General features: G+C 40.8%; 1 protein-coding gene across 1 annotated transcript in view; it reads right to left on the bottom strand.

Moving 5' to 3' along the window:
- LOC124615912 (ceramide transfer protein) overlaps positions 1–25,444 on the bottom strand; it is a 210,772-nt gene that overhangs the window by 54,768 nt on the left and 130,560 nt on the right. The window contains exon 8 of the mRNA XM_047144090.1: positions 10,052–10,254. Coding sequence (XP_047000046.1) covers positions 10,052–10,254 — 203 coding nt within the window. The remainder of the gene's footprint in view (positions 1–10,051; positions 10,255–25,444) is intronic.

Raw genomic sequence — 25,444 nt, 5'->3', positions numbered from 1 at the left:
CTGCGGATCTCGTAATATTGAATTCTATAATTATTTCTGAAATGGAATGGTCCATCCGTCTAGCTCCAACAACCATTGTGTGTTCAAAATCTCTTAATTTCTTTTGTGAGACCATATAGTCTCTTAATTTCCACTGTGTGGCCATAATCACATTGGAAACCTCTTCATATGAATCACCTGAGCATATATGACAACTCTGCCAATGCACTGCCCTTTTATACCTTTTGTATGCGATACTTCCATCATTTATATACGTGCATATTACTATCCTATGACTTTTGTCACCTCAGTGTATTCAGTGGGCGTGCTGAAGTTAGAAAAGGATGGGGCACTCCCCTTAGAAGATGGGTGCTATCCAGGCTCAAATGATGTGATAAACGAGCAAGGATTACCGACTTTTTCAGAGCAATGGTAGCTAAACAGGCAAGCTCTAGTCACAAGATTTGCCTCTCTTAACATCAGCTCTATGACAGGATGAGCAGATGTAGTAATTGTGGTATTAAAATGGGATAAAATTGACATTTGCACAGTGTGGGACACCAAGTGGAGATATGCAAAACCACAAGATATTTGTGACGTACATAAAATCATTTATAATGGCAGCCCAAAAACCATCAATGGAGTTGGGATCATTATCAGCACAAAATTTTGTGGTTTTGAAGCAAAAATAGAATGATTTGATCATCACTTAATGAAAGTTGTTTTGGCATCTGATTAGTGGAAGATTTATATCTTCTCACATTATCCTCCATATAAAGGCAAAAACTGAGCATACACCCATTGTCTCTGTTGATGTCAATGGTCATGATGGTTCAAATGCAGATGTATATCTATGCCATTATGACAGTGGTGCTGGGAACTAGAATGCAAATGGTGAGAGAATACTTAACTTCGTTGAATACCTACTACAAGAAGCAAATATCCCATCTTTGGACTTAACACAGTGGTAACAGAATGAGCCATATCTAAATATTCTTGTACAGCAACATGGTCTACAAGTTATCTTGAATACAAAGGTCCTTCCCTATGAAACAGTTGCCACACAAATTACCCATCTTATGTCCGAATGCACATCAGACCTCTGTGAGATTGCAGTGGCCCAGCGTGGACTACAGGGTAACTATTCAAAGAACTGGAAAATAACATCATTTCAGACATCACCCTTCCACCTATTACTGGCATTGAGGGGAAAAAAAGTGGGACACCCTGAAAGATTGTGTCACAGCAAATCCTCATTAAAAATTGGGTACCACAAAATCTGGATGATGTAAAATCTATCGCCAGTCATGTATATGGACTGAAGAAGTGAAAAATGTTGTGTTTTAAAAAGCGGCTACATTGAAAGCTTCTATGATGGGGAAAAAGTAAAATTATTTTCATGAGGCTAGCAGTGCAGCAAAGAAGGCAGTGATGGCAGAAAAATCGTTCCACTCCAGCAAAGTCTGTGATAAACTTTCACCAACAACAGAAGAGAACTCTACCGCCTTGCGAAGCAGCATTTCAGACAAACAGAGTCCATAGAAAAATTCCGTGGAAGCGACTATGAAGAAGCAAAACTTGTCACCAGTAGGAAGAATGTAGCTGAGTGATGGCATTAATACTCTGAGAAAATTTGCAATCAGGAGTTTCCACATACTCTGATTCAAGTGCCAGCACCTGTACAGGAAACCAAGACACCAATCGTGGTGTTGTCAAAACAGTGTATAAAATGAAAAATGGAAAGGGAACAGGACCAGACAACTATCTGCAGAGCTGTATAAAACCAAAGAACTGGGATTCAACTGAATAGCTTCAGCTTTGTGGAAATCAAAGCACTGGGATTCAACTTAATGGCTGAGATTTCTTCAAAAAAATTTTGTTGAACAGGAAAAGGATTCCAACTGGTGGACATGTAGTACAACAATTGCAATTTGGAAGCAGAAGGGTAGCCCAGCTGAATGTTGCAACTACTGCTCAATATATCTTCTCTCACACACGATTAAGATCTGTGAACACATCATTGACAAAAGGATCTGACAATTGGCAATCAATGTGGATTCGTGAGGGGCTCTGGCATGGCAGATGCTTTTCACGTTGCTTGCCTGCTTATAGAAAAAGATATTGAGAAGTCAAAGCACCCCCACCTTGCTTTCCTTAACCTTGAAAAGGCCTTTGAGTGCCACACAAGTTGATCTGGTTTGTCTTGCAGGAGCATGAACACCTGAAGAATTAGTGATGGGTCTGACTGTTCTACTATAACCCAGAAAGCTGAATACAATAAGCTGCTGGACTACTGGGCAATTTTCCTGAATTTTACTGCATGCTGCTCCACCAGCAGAAAACTGCTCCATCAGCAGAAAATATGCCAATAATTTTAACAGAAGTAACGGTAAATGTTTAACACAATGATAAATATAAATTCTTCATATCAGGAAACAAACAATGACAGGAAAACTACTGGTGGAACATATTGATGCTGTAGCAGTGGAGACCGTTCTTTTGAGAACAATAACGGAAGACATCTTGAATTTTGTTATGTCCTTGAAACTTTCACGACCCAAAAATGTGCACAGGGAACATGCTGGAAAATGAGCTTCAGGTATGGTGGACTAAGAATTTGGGTGGCAAAGGTAGTTGACTTACTGTGCTTCACATAAGATCAACAAACTCATTTACTCCTCAAAGATGCTGATTTTTAAAGTGTCAAAGGCAAAACATTGTGAAGCCTACAATTCTCCAATACTAAGTGTCTTGAAGCAGAGGTTGAAGAACAATTATTGCAGCACATTCAGTCATCACAAAGAACAACAGGAGCAGACACTATGTTTCAGTGAACAGGAGCCGCCACTACGAACACAAAAAGTCAAATATAAAGACATAGCCGGCCTTAGAGAACTATACTTTTAATGCTGGTCACAGTAGAACATCTGCTCCTGCTCAAGTCCCACACGCCAACGTAACATATTTATGACTGAGATGACATAAAGACACGGCATGTGTATGCTACAGTGAAGTCATATATTGGAGACAAGAACAGTGTATTTACGAGGGTGGTTCGAAAAATTCTCGGAACGGAACAGAAAAAAAAGAACTTACATCACTGAAACTTATTTTGTTTGTCAATGTAGTCTCCTTGTAGATTAATGCACTTGGTCCAACGATGTTCCAGTGGCTTGATCCCATCTCGAAAATAAGTTTCCTCCAGGCCTGTAAAATAGTTGTCAACTCTGGCTATCAATTCTTCGTTTGAAGTGAATCTTCGACCACCAAGAAAAATTTTCAGTTTTGGGAAGAGATGGAAGTCTGATGGTGTCATATCAGTTGAATAAGGCAGGTGTGGCAACAATTCGTACCTTAGTTCGTGTTATTTTGCCACAGCAATGGTACACGAGTGCGGGCGCACATCACATCAAGAGTCGCAGCACCCATCTTGCAGATTTTTCCTTCATTTGTAATTCTTCAGTTAAAATGTGATACGACCTTCCAGATGACATCTGGTAAGTGTGAGCAATTTCATGCACTTTCGATCAGCAATTCTCCATGACCATTTTGTGCACTTTTGCAATGATTTCTGGAGTAATGACACATCTTGGCTGACCACTGTGCAGGTCATCATCTAAGCTCTCCTGACCAAATTTAAGTTCAATTGTCCACTTGGCAGCAGTTGAATATAAAGGAGCAGAGTCCCCCAGTGTATTCTGGAAATCGGCATGAATATCCTTTGCTTTCATACCTTTCTTTATTAAGTACTTAATCACTGTTTGAATCTCAATTTTTTCCATCTTCGCAAATCACTACACAGGAACAACAAGAGAGCTATGTCACTACCACAGCTCTCTTCCAAGACCACTGATGTGGCATGTGTTTACAGGCAACAGTCCAATGAATAACACGTGAACAACCTGTTGCGCTAGCGCTGACCTCTCATGGTGATTCCGAGAACTTTTCAAACCACCCTCGTAGAATCACATGTGTATAGGGGCTTGAACAAAAAACTAGGATACAGTGACCACCCAGAGAAAAACTGGCAGACACACAGTTATGGAGCCTTTCAAATAATCCAGACTCAGAGTAATACAGGTTCCTTGACCAGACAGATTCAGTTCCATGTACACTGGGTATATGCCCATATACAGATAGCAGTATCATCACGACACAAGGTATAGAAGGGCAGTGCATCATCATTTGTACTCAGATGATACATGTAAAAAGGTTTCCACATGACGGGAATTGATAGTCTTTGGACATTACATTGTAGTTGGAGCTATAGACATTAGACATTCTATTTTGGAAATTGTTATGGAATTCAATATTCTGAGATCCACAGTATAAAGAGTGCACCAAGAATACAAAATTTCAGGCATTACTCTTATCATGGACAATGCAGTGGCTGATGGCCTTCACTTAATCACTGAGAGAAACGGTATTTGCATAGAGTTGTCCGTGCTAACAGACAAGCAAAACTGCACAAAAAAAAAAAAAAAAATCACAGAAATGGGCTTGTGACCGTATCAGTTGGACCCTGGATGACTGGAAAACCATGACTTGGTCAGAAGAGTCCCAATTTCAGTTGGTAAGAACTGATGCAGGGTTTGAGGGTAGCGCAGACCCCACAAAGCCAGGGACCCAGGTTGTCCATGAGGCGCTGTGCAATCTGATGGTGTCTCCATAATGGTGTGAATTACACTCCTGGAAATGGAAAAAAGAACACATTGACACCGGTGTGTCAGACCCACCGTACGTGCTCCGGACACTGCGAGAGGGCTGTACAAGCAGTGATCACACGCACGGCACAGCGGACACACCAGGAACCGCGGTGTTGGCCGTCGAATGGCGCTAGCTGCGCAGCATTTGTGCACCGCCGCCGTCAGTGTCAGCCAGTTTGGCATGGCATACGGAGCTCCATCGCAGTCTTTAACACTGGTAGCATGCCGCGACAGCGTGGACGTGAACCGTATGTGCAGTTGACGGACTTTGAGCGAGGGCGTATAGTGGGCATGCGGGAGGCCGGGTGGACGTACCGCCGAATTGCTCAACACGTGGGGCGTGAGGTCTCCACAGTACATCGATGTTGTCGCCAGTGGTCGGCAGAAGGTGCACGTGCCCGTCGACCTGGGACCGGACCGCAGCGACGCACGGATGCACGCCAAGACCGTAGGATCCTACGCAGTGCCGTAGGGGACCGCACCGCCACTTCCCAGCAAATTAGGGACACTGTTGCTCCTGGGGTATCGGCGAGGACCATTCGCAACCGTCTCCATGAAGCTGGGCTACGGTCCCGCACACCGTTAGGCCGTCTTCCGCTCACGCCCCAACATCGTGCAGCCCGCCTCCAGTGATGTAGCGACAGGCGTGAATGGAGGGACAAATGGAGACGTGTCGTCTTCAGCGATGAGAGTCGCTTCTGCCTTGGTGCCAATGATGGTCGTATGCATGTTTGGCGCCACAATCAGGACTGCATACGACCGAGGCACACAGGGCCAACACCCGGCATCATGGTGTGGGGAGCGATCTCCTACACTGGCCGTACACCACTGGTGATCGTCGAGGGGACACTGAATAGTGCACGGTACATCCAAACCGTCATCGAACCCATCGTTCTACCATTCCTAGACCGGCAAGGGAACTTGCTGTTCCAACAGGACAATGCACGTCCGCATGTATCCCGTGCCACCCAACGTGCTCTAGAAGGTGTAAGTCAACTGCCTTGGCCAGCAAGATCTCCGGATCTGTCCCCCATTGAGCATGTTTGGGACTGGATGAAGCGTCGTCTCACGCGGTCTGCACGTCCAGCACGAACGCTGGTCCAACTGAGGTGCCAGGTGGAAATGGCATGGCAAGCCGTTCCACAAGACTACATCCAGCATCTCTACGATCGTCTCCATGGGAGAATAGCAGCCTGCATTGCTGCGAAAGGTGGATATACACTGTACTAGTGCCGACATTGTGCATGCTCTGTTGCCTGCGTCTATGTGCCTGTGGTTCTGTCAGTGTGATCATGTGATGTATCTGACCCCAGGAATGTGTCAATAAAGTTTCCCCTTCCTGGGACAATGAATTCACGGTGTTCTTATTTCAATTTCCAGGAGTGTATGTTTACATGGAATAGACTGGGTCCTCTGGGGCAACTGAACTGGTCCTTGACAGAAAATGATTGTGTTCGGCTACTTTAGAGACCATTTGCAGCCATTCATGGACTTCATATTCCCAAACCAAGTTGGAATTTTTACAGATGACAATGTGCCATGTCACCCGGCCACAACTCTTCACGACTGGTTTGAAGAACATTCTGGACAGTTCAAGCAAATTATTTGGCTACCCAGATTGCCCGACATGAATCCCATCGAACATTTGTGGGACATAATCAAGAGCCAGTTCATGCACAAAATTGTGCATTGGCAAAACTTTCGCAATTACGGATGACAATAGAGGCTGCTTGGCTCAATATATGTGCAGGGACTTCCAACAACTTGCTGAGTCCATGCCACAATAAGTTGCTGCATTGCAACAGGCAATAGGAGGTCCAATACGATATTAGGTGGTGTCCCGTGACTTTTGTCACCTACATGTAAGTACACTCACATAAACAGATAAATATTAATTCCATGATATAGTAGACACCTAGAACAAGAAAATAAAATTAACTTTTTATAACTCATTAAATTAAGTGTTTCTTAAGCACTGAATATTGCAATTTTTACAACTGGAAACTATTTTAAAACTTGTGTCTCACTGAGACTTTCTACAATAAACACGACTAAATTCATTGGAGCAATAAAATGATCTGTTACTGTTTGAGAGATAAAACATTATACAAAATAACAGAATGTAAATTAGTGATGTCACATTGCATTTCTCCATCTTTTTCTAATACTCTGGGCTCTTAACCATCAATGAAAGAGCAAATGATGGGAATCTCTTGCCCCGTGCAAAGTCCCAAGCAACTGAAAAAAGTGCAGGCAATTCCAGCATATAAGAAAGGCATGAAACAGACCCGCATAAGTAAAGACCAATACCCTTAACACTGGTTTGCTGCAGAATTCTTGAAGACATACAGAATTCAAATGTAATAAATTTCCTTGAGACGGAAAAGCTTGTATCTACAAATCAGCATAGATTTAGAAACCAAAGCCAGGGTGAAGCCAGCTCAACCTTTTCCCACATGATATCCTGCGAACCATGGACGTGGAGCAACAAGCATATTCCATATTTCTAATTATCTTGTAAGTGTTTGATATGGTGACCCACTGCAGGCAGTTAATAAAGGTTTGAGCATACAGATAAGGTTCTCAGATTTGTGAGTGACTTCAAGACTTCTTAAGTAAAGAACCCAGTACACTGTCCTTGATGGTGACTGTTCACCACAAACAAGGGTAGCATCAGGAGTGCCCCCAGGAAGTGTGATGGGATCACTCCTATTCCCTAGATACATCACTATGTGATCAAAAGAATCCAGACATCTGGCTGGAAATGACTTACAAGTTCGTGGTGCCCTCCACTGGTAATGCTGGAATTCAATATGATGTTGGCTAGCCTTGACGACAGCTTCCACTCTCGCAGGCATACGTTCAATTACGTGTTGGAAGATTTCTAGGGGAATGGCAGTGCATTCTTTATGGAGTGCTGCACTGAGGAGAGGTATCAATGTCAATTGGTGAAGCCTAGCATGAAGTCGGCATTCCAAAACATCCCAAAGGTGTTCTATAGGATTCAGGTCAGGACTCTGTACAGGCCAGTCCATTACGGGAATGTTGTTGTTGTGCAACCACTCCGCCACAGGCCGTGTATTATGAACAGGTGCACGAGTGTGTTGAGAGATGCAATCGCCATACCTGAATTGCTCTTCAACAGAGTGAAGCAAGCAGGAGCTTAAAACATCAATACAGGCCTGTGCTGTGATAGTGCCACGCAAAACAACGAAGGGTGCAAGCCCCCTCCATGAAAAACATGACCACACCATAACACCAACACTTCCAAATTTTACTGTTGGCATTACACACACTGGCAGATGACATTCACTGGGCACTCGCCATACCCACACCCTGCCATCAGATTGCCACATTGTGTATCGTGATTTGTCATTCCACCCAACATTTTTCCACTGTTCAATCATCCAATGTTTACACTCCTTGCACCAAGCGAGGTGTCGTTTGGCATTTACAGTCTTGATGTGTGGCTTATGCGCAGGCAGTCGACCATGAAATCAAGTTTCCTCACCTCCCACCTAACTGTCATAGTACTTGCAGTGGATGTTGATGTAATTTAGAATTCCTGTGTGATGGTCTGGATAGATGTCTGCCTATTACACATTACGAACCTCTTCAACTGTCAGCGGTCTCTGTCAGTCAACAGATGAGGTCGGCCTGTTGCTTTCGTGCTGTACATGTCCTTCATGTTTCCACTTCAGTATCATTGGACCTAGGGATGTTCAGGAGTGTGGATTCAAATGGATCTGACCACTGTGGGACTTAACATCTGAGGTCATCAGTCCCCTAGAACTTAGAACTACTTCAACCTAATTAACCTAAGGACATCACACACATCCATGCCCGAGGCAGGATTCAAACCTGCGACCGTAGCAGTCGCGCAGTTCCAGACTGAAGCGCCTAGAACCGCTCGGCCACACTGGCCGGCAGGAGTGTGGAAATCTCGCTTACAGATGTATGACACAAGTGACATCCAATCACTTGACCACGTTCGAAGTCTGCGAGTTCCGCAGAGCGCTCGATTCTGCTCTCTCACGATGTCTAATGACTACTGAAGCTGCTGATATGGAGTTACTGGCAGTAGGTGGCAGCACAATGCACGTAATATGAAAAAAGTATGTTTTTGGTGGTGTCTGGATACTTTTGATCACATAGTGATCTGATGGACAGGGTGAGTAGCAACTTACAGCTGTTTGCTGATGATGCTGTGGTGCAGGGGAAGATGTCATTATTGGGTGACTGTAAAAGGGTACAGGAAGACTTACAATTTCTTATTAGTGTGATGAATGGTAGAGTGCTGTAAAAAAGAGAGAGAGAGAACGCCACAAAGTGATACAAATGGAATGAGCACAACCTACTGATAACAGGGAAGGTAAATGGTTGACTTTGTTTTAGTGGGAGAACTTCAGGCTAGTGTAGTTCATCTATAAAGCAGACCACATAGGACAGCAGTGTGACCCATTACTGCATACTGATCGAGGTTGCATTAAAGGAAGACGTAAAAGCACAATTTGACACTGGTAAGTTTGATTACCATGAAAGTATTATGAAGACACTACCTGAAGTCAAATGGGAAACCTTGGAGGGAAGATGGCGTTCTTTTGTGAGGCACAATCGAGGAAATCCAGAGAACCAGCATTTGAGAACAACTACGGAATGATACTACTCCTGCCAATGTACATTTTGTCTAAGGACCACAATGATAAATTAGGGCTCATATGAAGGCTTATAAATAGTAGTTTTTCCCTTACTTTATCTGGGAGTGGAATAGGAAAGAACATGACCAGTAATGGTACATGGTATGCTGCACCCTGCATCACATAGTGGTCTGTGGAGTATGTATGAGAATGTAGATGTACTCAGTTTCAGAGATAAGGATTTATTAGTAGTGATATAGAGGGTAAACTTACTACACCATGCACCATATAACACAAAACAGAATGTGGCACACTTTACATAACATGAGAAAAACTACAAAGGTGATAACTCAGTAGTGCTATAAATAATATCTGTCAAAGTAACAGTCAATCGACTTTGGATCTTGCCAACTCTGTTCCCGTACCTCATTAGCCAATTTCATAATTAGGCTTCTTCAATTCTCTCCCTCATTTCCTCCATCCACTTCTATGCCCATGTATACATCAGTAAACAAATATTACTGTTTTCACTTTGTTCTTTAAACATCTCTTCTGGCACAGTCATTAGACACTGTAACATTACTGTTCAAGGGTCTAATTTCTGAAATTCAGCATTGTACACAATACAATACAATACAATACAATACATTACCTTTATTTCCCTACACAATAAAAATGTTTGTTGAAATAATATTCATGTATAATACTCTTGACAGCAATTGTACTGACCGGAAACTCGCTACTGTCAGTGGAGTGATTACACACTATCCATAAATCCTGACTGTCCCTGTCCTTGTCATCCGGTACTTTACGTATGTGAGACCAGAAGAGTGAGTCTCGCTGAGATGCCGGCCATATACGTTTGTGAACCTGTAGGAATATCAGCGTGTCCTCAGAAACTTTCTCGAGCACTGTCATCTGCTCAATAGTGCCTGGAAACAAAATAATTACAAATTCTTTAGTTGTGGCAACATGTATTTACTTTCAAAAATCAACACAGAACCTAGTTTAAATTTCCCATTCCTTTATTGTAAATTGCTAATTAAAGTGACTGAAAGTGTACTAGCCCATACTACATACAATTCACCTGTAAAATGTTATTTAGCTACTTAATACATAAATAAATAAAAGAAAGCCGATGAACTGGATTCCAAAAATATAAAAGCTATGTTGGAACTATTAAATAATTCCTTCCCAAAAATGTGTAAGTGTTTGAGAGATGAAGTAGTAGTTCCAGATCCCCTATTAGGATGGTAATAAATATATTGCAATACTGTGGCACTACGAGATGTGAGATGGCAAGGTCAAGGACGAATAGATATGATACACCTCAGTATTCTTTGCTGTAGAGTGGAGCAGAAAGAAGAATAGGTCAGTCTGGAACAGGATTTATAACAACAAATGGGATAAAGAGAAGTACTTTGGAATTTGAACCTATAAAGAAAAAACTGAGTAGACTCAAAATTAAAGATGTCCTTGCAAGTACATGCAGGAAAATACAACCTACTGCTAGTTTTGGGAGAGTTTATTGCAAAGGTTGTGGGAAACCAATGTGAAAGAGTATCAATGAGATACACTTTACACAAGAAAAAAGAACTGAGAATGGATCTATGCCATGTCAGTTTTCTACTAGTAAAAACTGTAAAAACAAACCAAATAAAAATTACAGACACTCTGACAGCAGACGAGGAAATAATAGGAGGAATAGAAGTGAGAAAGTGGTGAAAGCAGCAGCACAAGAAGCAAGCAAAGAAATGAATGAATGGGTTGATGATGAATGTAAACTAGCGATAGACAATAGAAACTCAGCAAAACTGAGAACGCTACAGAGAGAGAGGCAACAAAAATTTGGAAGTGTATAAGGAAGCAAGGTCAAATGCACATATGATACATATGAAAAAGAAATGACCGGAGACAAAATTTCAAGGTAAAAGAATTAATGAAACAGAAGGGAACAAGAGAATTGTATCATGTAATATGAAGGACAAGGAAAAATCACAGATGGGGGGAAATAGGGTGATGATCTCTTTACAGTTCTGTTTACCTTAGCTCTAAACAGTCTGATACAAAAAACATAAAAAGAGAGGTACAATAATGATTAAATCCTGCTGGATGCATGCAAATGCAGGTACTCTTGGAATTGTGGCAAAATGCTTAAAGAAATGTAATGGTAGCAGAAAGAGAAAAATTGAACTGACTGTAAATGAAAACAAGACAAAAATACGTGATAAATTCCAGTTCTAGGCTAGAAGAAAACCACATGGCTTGAAGGGCTCTAATACACGTTTCAAAGTTGTCAGTTACTTTCATTATCTAGATGTCCTTTTAACTAGTGAAAATAATATGAAATAATCTGTAAAAGAAAGGATACAAGCAGGAAATAGAGCCTATATACAAATTTTCAGTTATTGAGATAACAGGGTGTTCCTACCTGTAGATTGTGGAACATGTTGGAACAAATGTCATCTGGTCTTTGAGGTTATACTTGGGTCAATCCAGCAACGGGCAGAGTAGATTGAGAAAACCGGTCTTGCACACGGAGTTTTAACAAAGCTTACAATCTTCACCATTGTCCTTAAAACTGATCGCGCCCCTGGTTCTGAGTCAAGTAGAATGGCTTAACCAGACTTCAAAGGTTCTGTGACAAACTAGGCTGTGACTCCTTGGACAGGGGAGGGGGGGACTTCTGATGAGTGACAGTATATAATTAAAAAGCAAGCAATTAAGTCACCAAACAATCAAAGAAATTTTATCTTATATACTTCCTGTTCACATCACCTCAGCATTTACTGCGATAGAATTATTTGCGATGGGTGCAATCCAGCAGCGCAGGAAGAGAGGTGGTGGTGGTGGTGGTGGTGGTGGTGGTGGTGGCACTGGAGGAGGAGAAGGAGGCAGTGAAAGAGGGGTTGCTTCAAGAAGTACAAAATATTCATATTTAAGTAACTTAACATATAAATTTTGAAAATACTTCATTTTTAGAATATACTTTCTATTCACATCTTCTTGAAGTAAGATTTGTTATTTGTCTCTAAAAAGTTGACAAGCCTTCTTATGGTTCATGTATAGCCGAAAATGCTGAAGTAGTATGCAAATGAAATCCCTCCAACCCGGACGCAGAAAAAAAAAAACACTCAGATAACAACTTGGGTCAGTCAGTTGTCTCACATTAACTGAAAATACTCAAATCTGGAGAGTAAGTAAAAATATTTGATTTGTATAGCCAACATAGCCACAGAAACTACTTTCATTCAGTTGTTTCACCTAACGGGGTGGGGTGGGGGAGGGAACCACATGGGGGGGGGGGGGGGGGGGGGGGGGGGAATTGACAGGCCAATTGGTTACTAAAACCAGTCAATTATACTATCACTAGCATATCTTCCACATAAATCAACTATGACCTTTGTTTCAAATGTTAACCTCCAATTCACTATCCACTCTCTGTTCTTGTGATTGTATAGTGACACATACCGACTAATTTGGATACAACTCAAGGCAGAGTAAAGTAAAATTACTTGTATAGTGACACGCACTGGGTAATCTGTACACAAGTCAAGTCAGGGGTAAAGTAAAATTACTGAGTAAATGCCTTATTTATCTGTATGCACAAGAGGAGATTGTGTTGATGCTGGCCAAGACCAATAGAGAAAAGTCTTCCCATCCACATGGTACTTAATTGAAAATTCTGCAGCATCCAAAACTACAAATTGTGCTATACCCAAATGAAGAATTAAATTAGACAAGTTCTCGAAGTCTGGCAGAAAATTAATTATTTTAAACACCTCCTACAAAGGTACCCTGCAATCCTAAGATGTATAGACTTATCTGTCCAAACAATACATTTATTAAACTGCAAAAAATATCTCCTCTATGAAGGTTTTCTGATACAAAGAGATTCTCAGTCTCAGCCCATGCCAGTATGGCTTCACACAGTATAACTCTATTGAGGATGCCGTTTCCTGAGCAACAACATAGTACATAACGTCTCCGATAACTACAAGATTACAGTTAGGATAGACATCACAGGCACCTTTGACAATTTACAGATATCCCAATTTGTTTATATGAATGTATGAGCATTTCGTAACTGCTTCCGTGACTACTGATGACATATGAGGGCTGTTCAAAAAGTAAGGTGACTTTTCAAATTTCACAGGCAACATACATTTGATTATCATTTTTTTTTATTTTATGTTGGTACACATGTCCCAAACATATGTTCACAGGTTCAAGTGCACAGCATACTTCATTTGTTTTTGACAGATAGAAAGGTTAGATGTGTTTGTGTGTGCTCAGTGATTTTCAATTATTATAAACAATGGAGCAAGAAATCAACATCAAATTTTGTGTGAAAAATGGAATCAAGTGCTCTAAAACACTTGAAATGTTGACAATGATGATCCTGATTTGCACGAAAGAGTCATAACTGATGATGAAACATGGGTTTATAGTTATGATGTCGAAATCAAAGCCCAATCGTCCCAATGAAAACATCCTGAAGAGCCAAGACCGAAAAAAGCACACCAAGTTCAATCAAATGTCAACGTTTTGCTCGCTTTATTTTTTTTCCATTACCACGCATAGCGCATCAGGAATTTGTGCCTCAAGGTCATCCAGTCAAAAAGGAGTATTACCTTGTCGTTATGTGCCGTTTGCGAAAAGCAATATGCAAAAAACATCCAGAATTGTGTAAGTACAATTCATAGCTTTTGCATCACGACAGTGCACCTGCTCACTCATTGTTGCTAGTGAGAGATTGTTTGGCCAAAAACACAACCGGCCATCCCAGTCCAATGGGCCGCGAGCAGGGCAGAAGCTACATGGGACACGGACATATCTGCACAAACAGCCGTAGAGCAACTGTAAGTCCATTTCTGTGCACACCAGGAGGTAATCTTGCTGACCAGAAGCCAAACATTGATTGTTGGACAGCTACCAATCGTTGACGACATGGACATCCACAAATAGCCTCTTTGCTTCCATCTCCCCTTACGTCCTGACTAGCCAATCATATTAGAGGGCCAATTAAAAGTTTTACAACAGTGACGTCAGACATCGATAGTCTGTAATAAATAGAAGCACCTATCCCCATGCAAAACCAGTTGTGCCCTGAGGAAGGCCATTGCAATTTGGCCGAAACGTTGGTTTTAGTTTATTATTGTTGTTAGTTTTTAGCAATGACACGGCATAATACCCAGAAGAATTTTAATAACTAAGCACACTCAAGTTTGCGATCTCAATCTGCTCTTCCATTTCAAAGCTTCATGAAAATTAGATACCCATAAATCCTTATCTTTCCCCATTACCTATCTTGACCTTCAATTGCCTAAAAATATTAATATACCTTTAACACTTAGCGTGCGGTTGATGTAACATTACGGCAACTGTAGGAAATGGGAATGTGCAGCGGATGCACTGTAATACTACTTCCTATCAGTTATGATGATTTTCGTGCAGTTGATGTAACATTATGGCAACTGTAGGAAATGGGAATGTGCAGCAGACGTACCGTAATACTAATTCCCACCAGTTATGGTGATTTTTCTGAGTTGTCAAACATATATTTACGATTCTGGAGAAGACAACAGCAATTGAACATCAAATCTGTTGTTTTATTACATCAGATTTATAAGATTTCAACTATTACAGAGTCATCTTCAGTGTTAAAAATCACAAAACAGGAGAATCAGGGAGAAATATAATATAGTTGACACCATATTGTAAGTGCAACAAAAAGCACCACACAGTTACATACCGCATAGCAACAGGTGACATTAGTCCAAAGTGTCACGTAGTAAACAATATTGGTGTAGAGCTTACAGGAGTCTAACATTAAATGAAGCCGTTGCTTACATGGTTGAACAGGAGAAAAAAGTGAAGTCAGAGCCACGTGCTGCCTTCTATCGAGGCTCTGGTGAATAGATGCAGGATAGTAAAGCTATATAATTTTTAACAAATTTCTTTAAAAAAGTGCTGAACAATAAAACCACAAGTGATGGTTAAACATGGAAAGCAAATCATATGTTTGGAGCCATAAATATTACCTGCTCAATGGCAGTAAGCACAGGATAGTATGTCACGTATTTTTGCATTAAAAACTGAAGGAAGAGGACCCATTTACAATTCCATACAATACAAAAAGCACAATATTAAAATAATGTACCAAAGCAATTAAAAATGATAGGAAATGAAGATAGTACAATAAACCAAGACATACCCTATATGAGCATAAACTAACATAGTAAAACTTGTAAAAATGTGTTAGTGCCATCTCTGGGCTTACAGTGCAAACACGTGCGATAAAACAGTATACAACATCAGAAGGTGTGAAGCTAGCCAATGGTGCATACAAAGTGAACATACAAGTAAAATAAAGAAATGCAACAGAGAAGAGAGAACACGGTTATTTTCAAATGCACACCCTCTCTGGGCTAATATAAGATAAAATTAGCCAAGGAACAAGACAACCACACTTTTTGTTATTTTTATGCCCCCAGAAACAAATCATATTATAAAAAATTGTATAGGAAGTTAAAAAGGGCATCCATAAAAGATATGAAGTACCAACTTGAAATGTCTAACAACATACGGACACAATATGTACTAGTAATACGACACACTTGTGGTGATAACAGAAAAGCCAGCAGTACATTAAGCAATGGGATAGATCTCATTATGAGCTACAGATCAACTGTTAATTTCTGATTTTTGATAAATCAACTGTTGAATGTCTTCAAGAAGCCACATGGCAATATCATCATCATTTACACATTTTCTATCACTGCAAATGCAATCGCACTGAGTTGTCGGATCTTTGTGCTAAGTGGTGCCATGCACCTAGCAAATTCCAACAATGGACTGCACTAATAGCACAATAATGGAAATGTGTTAGACATCATCCAACACTGGAGCTCTGTTGGAAAATTGTAATGTCGGACATAGTCCGACTGTGGACCAGGAAGGGTTAATCCCGGTCGTATGACAGGGTTATGGAAAATAAAATATGCTCATACAACTTATTTATGCACTACTGGTTATCTTAATACCTTTCGATGATGCCTATACTATAAGCCCTAGTGCCAGTGTATTTTATCAGTTGGACAACGTGAGTTTATGTCCCAAAGGGAATACTTCAGTTTATTGCACTATTTTTATTTCTTCTAAATTTTAATTGCTTTGGTACGTTGTTTTAACACTGTACTTTTTGTGTTGTGTGGAACTGTAAATGGATCCCCTTACATTAATTTGTAATGCAAAAATACATGACATACTATCCCGTACTTACTACGATTGAGCGGGCTATGCTTACGGCTCCACACATTAATTGCTTTCCATGTTTATAGCCATTACTTGTGGTTCCATTGTTCAGTACATTTTTAACAATTTTTTTTAAAATTATATAGCTTTACTATCATGCTCAACAGGGGGCATCACATGGCTCTGAAGTCACTCTTTCTTCCCGTTCAGCCATGTAAGCAATGGCTTCAGTTCATGTTAGACTCCTGTAAGCTCTACACCTGTTGTTACATGGAATGTACTGTTCCGGCATAATAAAATGCAACCACAGAGAAGGCTGTGAAATGACATCAGTCAATAGCACACTGATCAGGACGTCACCAAGATAGGAGCGGCATCTAGACAAAGTGAATATAAGCGATTCTCCCACCAGCCTTAGGCAGACAGTATTAGCACAGTACCAGACTCGCAGACCAGCACAGTATTAGCACAGTACTAGGAAAGCACTACGATAGTAGTGTTGTGTGATCCATATCAATTGTTTACATGGACCTTGTATACAGCAAAGGACTTTGATTGTTTGCATGTTGCTCATCACTTGTGACACTGTTGTAATTTCAAAGTTAAGTACTGTCATTCTTCTGTTTTGTAATAAAAACTATTAATCTGATTTTCTTGAATTGTTGTATAGCATTCTGAGACCACAGCACCCTTTAGGCATCCTATACGAGACGAGTGGGCAGTACCACACATTTGGTGACGAGGTCTAACAACCGAACTCCGCACCTGATGGCCACCGAATTTTCTATTTTTTTTTTTGCTGGAGCCCTAATTCTGTCTTTCATTGATTTAACAGTTTCTTGTCGTTTTTGCTAATCAGTGTTTTCAGGTGGGCATTGCAGATATTTTCTTTGCTTTTTTTTTTTGCTTGCTTGCCTTGTCTGTTAGTTGCATTTTGTGTCTTCCAAAATGCCCACCCGGCCTCTCCCATCCCCTGCTCAGGTGCCACATCTGCAAGTGTTAAGATGCCACACAGCTAATGCAGATGTTTCAGTTCCAGACGCAACAGATCTTGCAAGTTACTCAACACGGTGCAGCAGCTACTAGCCAATGCTGCGCACCCTACAGAACAAGCACCACCTACAGGAACACCCATTGTCATACCACCTTTTTGGCAGTTTAGTGAACAAGGAGAGGAATGGCTCGAGTGGTTGTCCCAGTCTGAGGCCCACCTGCTAGCTCACAATGTACCAGTTACTGTGAAAAGCCATTACCTATTATCAACGACAGGAAGTGCACTGTTCTGCTTAATCACAAAACTTTTCCCTAAGCCACTCCGAGTGAACTTGCATGTGATCAAGTTATCTCTTCACTGACTAACTATTATGACCAACGAGTGAATATGATAACAGGTAGGTATCAATTCTCCAATTGCAAAAAATGGTCAGAACAAACTTATAGCGATAACAGATTTGGAGGTTATGACAAGGAAATACAAATTCAAATGTGCTTGCGGTGCTTTATATTAAGATGTTATGTTGCGTGATGCGATCGTGTACAATGCACCTGATGCCAAACTCAGAGAACAAATTTTCAAACAGTCTGATCCATCATTTCAGCAGGCAGTACAAATAACAGATCAGTACAATTCAGGTCCCTTGTCAGGTCATAAGTTTGAGCGGCCAGCTATTTGTCGTGTCAAGTCCCTTAGTTGTGATCGGCCCATTCGGCGACAGCTCGCCACGCCGAGTAAATGATCTTCCACGCCACATAAGCAGTTCGCTAAACAGGTGGCTACACAGGTGAACAGAATAAATTCTTGCCCTTGGTATTATTCACGGCACAAATGTCAAGACTGCCCCTCCCGACAAGCTCAGTGTTATGCTTGTGGTAGGAAAGGACATGTACAATCTGCATGTTTGCAATGGAACAAACATAAGAATTCAGCCCACTCACAAAAATCTAGTCACAAGGCCCAAGTCACACGCAGTTTCTTCAGCGACGCACCAGTCAAACGAGCTTCTTGTTCATTTACTTCTTTGTGGGGAAATTTCAGTTGGACACAGGTGCCTCTGTCACACTGCTAAATCGTCACTCATATGAACTGTTAGGCTTCCCACACCTGTCCAAAACTAGCACGCAATTGATGGCTTATAATGGACAAGACGTTCCCATTCTCGGAACATGTACTTTGCCTGCCATGTATAGCTCGCATATGTGAACAGTGCCTTTTATAGTGCTACAATCACACGAGTGTGAGAACATATTTGATCTTGATTCTTTTGATTTGTTTGGCTTTAACATTCAGGACAATGTGTTGTCTGTCTCTGCATTTCAATGCAAAAGACAGTGTAGATAGCTTGCCAAAAGAATTCCCAAATGTCTTTTCTGAAGTTTTAGGCAAAGCTAACAATTTTGGTGCACATGTTACTCTGAAAACAATGCTCAGACAAAATTTTGCAGGGCCAGAATTGTTCCCATTGCATTACGGCACAAAGTTGCTGCTGAACTTAAAGAATTGCAAGATAACGGAGGTAGTGCACCCATATCACATTCGACTTTAAATCTACAGTCAACCCACAAACTGATATTGATACTTATCCATTGCCATGCTCAAGAGGGTCTCATGGACAGCTGGATGCCGCTTTTCAAAAATTGATTTGCATGACGCGCATCTTTAAATACCGCGTAATGACGGATCTCAAAACGTGTGTGTAGTAAATACTCATTTGGGCTTGTTTAGATATTTGCGTTTGCCTTTTGGCAGTGCTTCCGAACCCACCATTTACCAATGGTATTTGAAACAGCTGACTGCGCAAGCTGACTGTTCAAACTATTTGGATGAGATTGTAGTAGCAGGTTGTACACTGGAAGAACATATTGCAAATTTACCTGCTTTGTTTTGTGTGTTATCTGATGCAGGACTAAAGTGTAGACTGGACAAGTGTGATTTTTAAAAACCTGAGTTGCAGTATCTTTATCATGTCATAACAGTCAAGGTGTACATCCTTTCCAGTCACATTTGTTAGCAATGCGAGATTTGCAAGTTCCTAGCAATGACACAGAATTGCAGCCAGTCTTGGTGAAAATGAACTATTGTATTCGGTTCATGCTGAATGCTGCACAAATAGAGGCTCCACTGCATACAGTGTGTCACAAGAACGTCCCCTTTGTTTCGACAGATGAGTGCCAAGAAGCTTTTCACTAACTTAAAGATGCATTGCTCAGTGACTGATGATCAGTTCACTTTGATCCTGACAAAGCAGTCACACTGCAATTGACACTTCCTCGTACGGAAACGGTGCAGTGCTTTCACACAGAATTGGTGATAAAGACAGGCCTATTGGTTTCGCATCGAAAGTGTTGTCCAAAGCTTAGTGTAAGTATTCATAAGTTGGAAAAGAGGCTTTGGCTATTGTGTACGGTGATGCCAAACTTCACCACTATTTGTATGGCAGAAAATTCTACTTAGTAATGGATCACAAGCCTTTGCAGTCCTTGTTTGATCCAACGAAACTGGTTCCTAATCAAACTGCCCAAAAATTGCAAAGATGGGCTTTGTTGTCATTGTCTCAATACCGGCATGAGATTGTGTATCATCCGACAGCTCAACAAGGTAATGCGGGCACACTTTCATGGCTTCTGATTGGCCCTGACACACACTTTGGTGCTTCTGCTGCATCTTGTTGTCACATCGGTGCTCAGGATTCCGAAATGTTCAGTCTTTTCCGCTGAACTATAGCAAAACTGCACCAGTCATGGAAGCTGATTCAGATTTGAACATTTTGCTAAAATACAGTCACACATCTTGGCCTTGTTCCTTGCATAGCATAAAGAACTCTGTAGTGTGCCGATACTTTGCCCATCAGCATAGCCTCGCTGTACAGAAAGGAGTGATTCTTGTTCGAAATGAAAGTGGACAGTCACGTGTGTTGATCCCTAAAGCTTTGCAAAAAGAAGTGTTGCAGTTACTTCAAAAAGGACACTGAGGGATTGTTCGTACAAAACAGTTAGCGCATCGACACTGTACTTGGCAGGGTATAGACATCCAAATAGAAGAGATGATGCCACAGTGTCAGGTATGTGAGGAAAAATCAGTCCGCTCCACCACAAAAATTCTCTGCTTGGCCTAAGTTGCAATTGCCATGGCAATTTGTGCACATGGACTTGCAGGACCTTTTTGGAACACTCAATGGTTGACTGTGGTTGACTCGTAGAGCAAGCTTCCTTTTGCTCTGCCAATGAACGCAATAACTCATTAGCACAATTCAGGTGTTGACATCGTTTTTTTGCCTTGAAAGTTTACCTGCAGTAATAGTGTCAAACAACGTCCCTAAGTTCACGTCAAATGAATTTGAAACATTCTGCGAATGCAATAGCATACAGCACCTAACTAGTGCACCATTCCACCCACAGTAAAACAGCGAAGTGGAATGTTTTGTCAGAACATTTAAGCAGCAGATGGCCAAACTTTGCTCCGCAGGCACCAGGGATCAAGCATTGCAACTGTTTGTCGCCTCATATTGTTGAGAACCATGAGATGGATCATTGTAGGTGGAACTACTTCACAGCTGCCTCCATCGGACACTGCTCCACCCTCCTTGGCATCCAGTGCACAATGAAGTCCACAAATATCGCTTTGCGCTGCACGGTATTGCCTTTTACAGGGTTTTTTGCAGAAGCAGACGGTGGGCATGAGGCGAGATTGTCTGTCAATTTGATGCTTGCATGTATCTTATTTCAGATCCGGATGGCTTGCAGCACTGCCATCAAAATCAACTTTGCCTCTGTCAATGTGCACGATTATCTTCCCCCAGATTCACGGGTCCAGAGGACAGTGCGGCCATAGCAGCCCCCAGAGGGTGTTATCATGACACTGCGGGACGACCCCATGGAGACGGAGCCTTCACTGCCTCTGTCTCCTCTCGTCCTACTGATGTAGCTGGAACTGCCCTTACTGCAGCAATCGCTGCCTTCTTCATCTGGTTCATGGCAGCAGGAGGTGGGCGAGTACCCTTCTGGTCATTTTCTGGGGGACGTTTCCGTCAGAGCACAGGCCAGCCGGATGGTGGGGTACAGCTGGAAGCTTGATGTTCCCTCCAGCCACAGCTTCCAGCCCAGTGATGCGCCCACACTCCTGCCACTCCCCCCCTCCCGCCATGGTCACAATCCCTACAAGTAGACGATCTGTCACTTTGGGGGGAATGTTCTGGCATAACAAAAAGCACCAATACAAAGATGAAGAACGCAACTGCAGAGAAGGCTGTGAAATGACATTGGCCCATAGCGTGCTGACCAGGACGTTACCACAATAGGGGTGGCATCTAGGTGAAATGAATGTAAGCGCCACTTCTGCCAGCCTTGGCCAGACAGTATTAGCACATACAGACCAGCATAGTATTAGCACTGTACTAGGAGAGCACTCGATAGCAGTGACGTGTGATCCGTATCAATTGCTTACATGGACCTTGTATGCAGCAAAAGACTTTGATTGCATGTTGCCCATCGCTTGCGACACTGTTGTACATTCAAAGTTAAGTATTGTCAATCTTCTATTTTGTAATAAAAACTATTAATCTCATTTGATTGAATTGTTGTATAGCATTACGCGAACGCAGCATCCTTTTGGGTGCCCTATACGAGATGAGTGGGCAGGACCCCAAATGTACCATATTAACTACACTATAAAATGACCCTGAATATAAGACCGCACTCCCCCTCCCCCTTTTTTAAGAAATTCCTTGAGAAAAAAATATTTTTTTAGCATACTCTGAGTAATTAACATCACAAACTTTTATTGACGTAAGGTATCTGCCTCAAATATTAACATTACATCCATTCAAAACATAATTGTTATCATCCCAACAAGACAGCTGTGAAACATATATCTTCGTTGCCACAAATATTTGACTTTCCTGCGGAATATGCTGCAATTTCTGAGGCAGTAGTTACGATGGGACCTGAGAAAACAACTGTTTTTTCTGAACACACTGCAGATTTCGCACCTATACTGAAATGGGAATGTTGCACTATCTCTTGCTTCCAAACATATCATCTGCCCGACACTCTCATTGGCTGTGTAGAACCAGCAGCCAACACATCCCTATCATTCCAGTAATGCCTCAAAGTGAGCATCAACAACATTGAGGCACAAAACACTTAATACGCCACTAGCCCCAATTTAGACTTTTAGCACCTTCTGCAGAAATTTATGCTATTGTTGAGTTTCTGTCCATTTTTAAAGTCAATTCGACTCTGAGTACAAATGGATTCAGGCAAACTACAGTTTAAACATGGTAGATGTTCATAAAATGCCAAAGTACGCAGTGTACATTCTCACTGTTACCTGTATGATGAAACCTGCTGAACACTCCCTTCCCAGCACTCATCGTAGTTCTCGGCCAAACTGGCAATACTGTCCCCCTCCGACAATCCAGTGTTGCACTTGGGCAACAATGAAACATGAATGGCAACGACGTATGTCATATGTAATAAGAGCAACCAATACATAAATGAAAGATCGCAATCATGAGTCAGTCCAATTCTCGAGCTTTCACTTGTCCCGTTATCTGGTGACTCGTGTAGCTATTATCTCCACAACAGGTTTTTCCACTGAATTTGTTCTTGCAATAACAATTACAGACATTTTAATGAGATCTACTTGTGGATTAATTATATTTCTCATTTCATCTAAATCCTATCTTGGTCTAAAGCTGATGAAAATCTGGCAATGTTTTTTCCTGATATTCTAATAAGTGAACAGCAAACAAATTTCTCATTTGCAACCCACTTGGTAGATCATTACAATTTCTCATAACTAAATAAAGTTTTGACTTGGGAGCACGATGAAGTATTGGGTTTTTGAAAATCAAGTAATAGTTTTTGAAGGGCAAGATTTTCACCTTTGAATGTTACCTTTACTTAAAAAGCAGCACCAATATATGTATAGAGTATCCACAAAAGTCCAGCAACTTTTACTCCAGATCTGTTTAAGCACAACAAAAGCTTATAACCTGATGGAATTTAATGTTATTTCTTCTTCCAGTGTTTCACAAAATTGTCATTTTGTTCATGTTTCTTGCGTTCCCCTTTGCAGGATATTCCAAAATAAATTTGTATGAAACCTCACTAACAAACTTCATCTGTAAACTTAAGATAACTGCTGCAGCAATCTATTAAACAAATTAAAAACACTGACATCAGCGGCAATAGCTTAATATGCGATTATAAGATACTCTCATATTTTTCAAATGAGTGAAAAAAACTTCGTCTTATAATCAGGCAAATACAGTAATTGTGTGGTGCTTATGTTTGCTCTTATGGTATGGTGTCAACTATCTTATATTTTTCCCCTATTCTCTCATTTTATAATTTTTAGCACTGAAGATGACTACGTAATAGGTGAAATCTAGATCTACTATTTTACATATACTGCACACAACAGGATCACATGGATTCCAATCTCATTAATGTGTTTACAACTCCATGAACATCTGTGGAGTCTACAGACTTTGTAATTTCTACTGTGACCGCTACATGGCAGTAGCAGCATCACTATAAAAATCTGTCATTATTGAATCCTTTGTTATTGTCATGTATTTTATAAGCCGATATCCAAATTCCCTCTATTTTGTAAGTTGTGTGTTTTTTATGCCAATTTTGTATTCAAAATGGGCAGTGAAGAGGAGAAATATTTAGAGCAAACGATTTATCAAGTCTCTGATAATTCGTGAGATGATAGAATGAAATACCTGATAATGATTCATCATCTGAAAATAGTGGTAAGTCTAGATTTATTCAGAGCCGAGTTGTTGCATATGTTCATCACATTACTTTGACGGACTGTTATGAATGATTCTCCTGCTGATGTCTGGCATACAATGGAAAAAGAAAATCTTTTAACAGAGAAGGCTCGCAGAATGGACACCTCATATGTGTGCAGTGAATGCAACGTCAGACAGTGTATCACTAATTGCTTCAAGTTGTATCACACTGTACTGCACTACGAAAACGAAACTGTACTTTTTATCTTGTAATTTGTGTGTTTGTTTGTGATTTAAACTGGCTGCAAAAGAAATGTAAACAAAAAGATTAAATGTTTGCTAATGTACTTCAGTACTAGAACTATTTTTCAATTTTTTTCTGCAATTAATACTACTGAATTTAAGTTTCACCTGTGTATCCATTTTAACACTAGCAATACAAGAAATATTGAGTTTGAAGTAGAAAGTCCAATAAAACTAAAAAGTTTTTAAATTTCAACAACGGTTTTCTTCAACCAAGTTATAACTTTAAAAAAATAAATAAAAGTATCCCACAGATTTTAGCTAGTCCACACATGATGGCAGCTACCTATGAGACCAGCACCGTTAAGTGTTACAAAAATTATGTTCACAAATATGAACTATTGATTGAAAAAAAATTACATACATTTGCTACTACTTTTTATTACATAGATACTTTATCATAAGCAGATAATACTATATCGTAAATAATAAAATATATTCTATGGGCTCTATTACAGTCATAGCTGCTAAAAAGTCACACAGCATCACAATTATTATAGGGGTTAGGCACTAACTGTGAACAATAGGTCTGATTACAAATCATGTCTGTTATTGATGTTTAGGATCGAATTCCATACACAAACACATGCAGGCATTTCTGAAATATACGAGGGTTGGAACATAAATAGTGGCAACCATTTATTCACAACAGATACACAAGAGTTACATGTTTGTACCTGTTACTGTCCTTCAAAGTAGTCCCCAATGTTGTGTAGAACCCATTGCCAGTGATGTGGAAGGCGTAGTATGCCGTTAGCAGAGCCTGTTCTATTGATGGTGCGAATGGAGCAGTCCACTGTCTGTCGAATCTCTGTAACAG

Source organism: Schistocerca americana, chromosome 5 (assembly GCF_021461395.2).
Source record: "Schistocerca americana isolate TAMUIC-IGC-003095 chromosome 5, iqSchAmer2.1, whole genome shotgun sequence".
NCBI lineage: Eukaryota > Metazoa > Arthropoda > Insecta > Orthoptera > Acrididae > Schistocerca > Schistocerca americana.
Note: the sequence above shows the minus strand (reverse complement) of the source record. Positions and strands in the feature narration are given on the sequence as shown.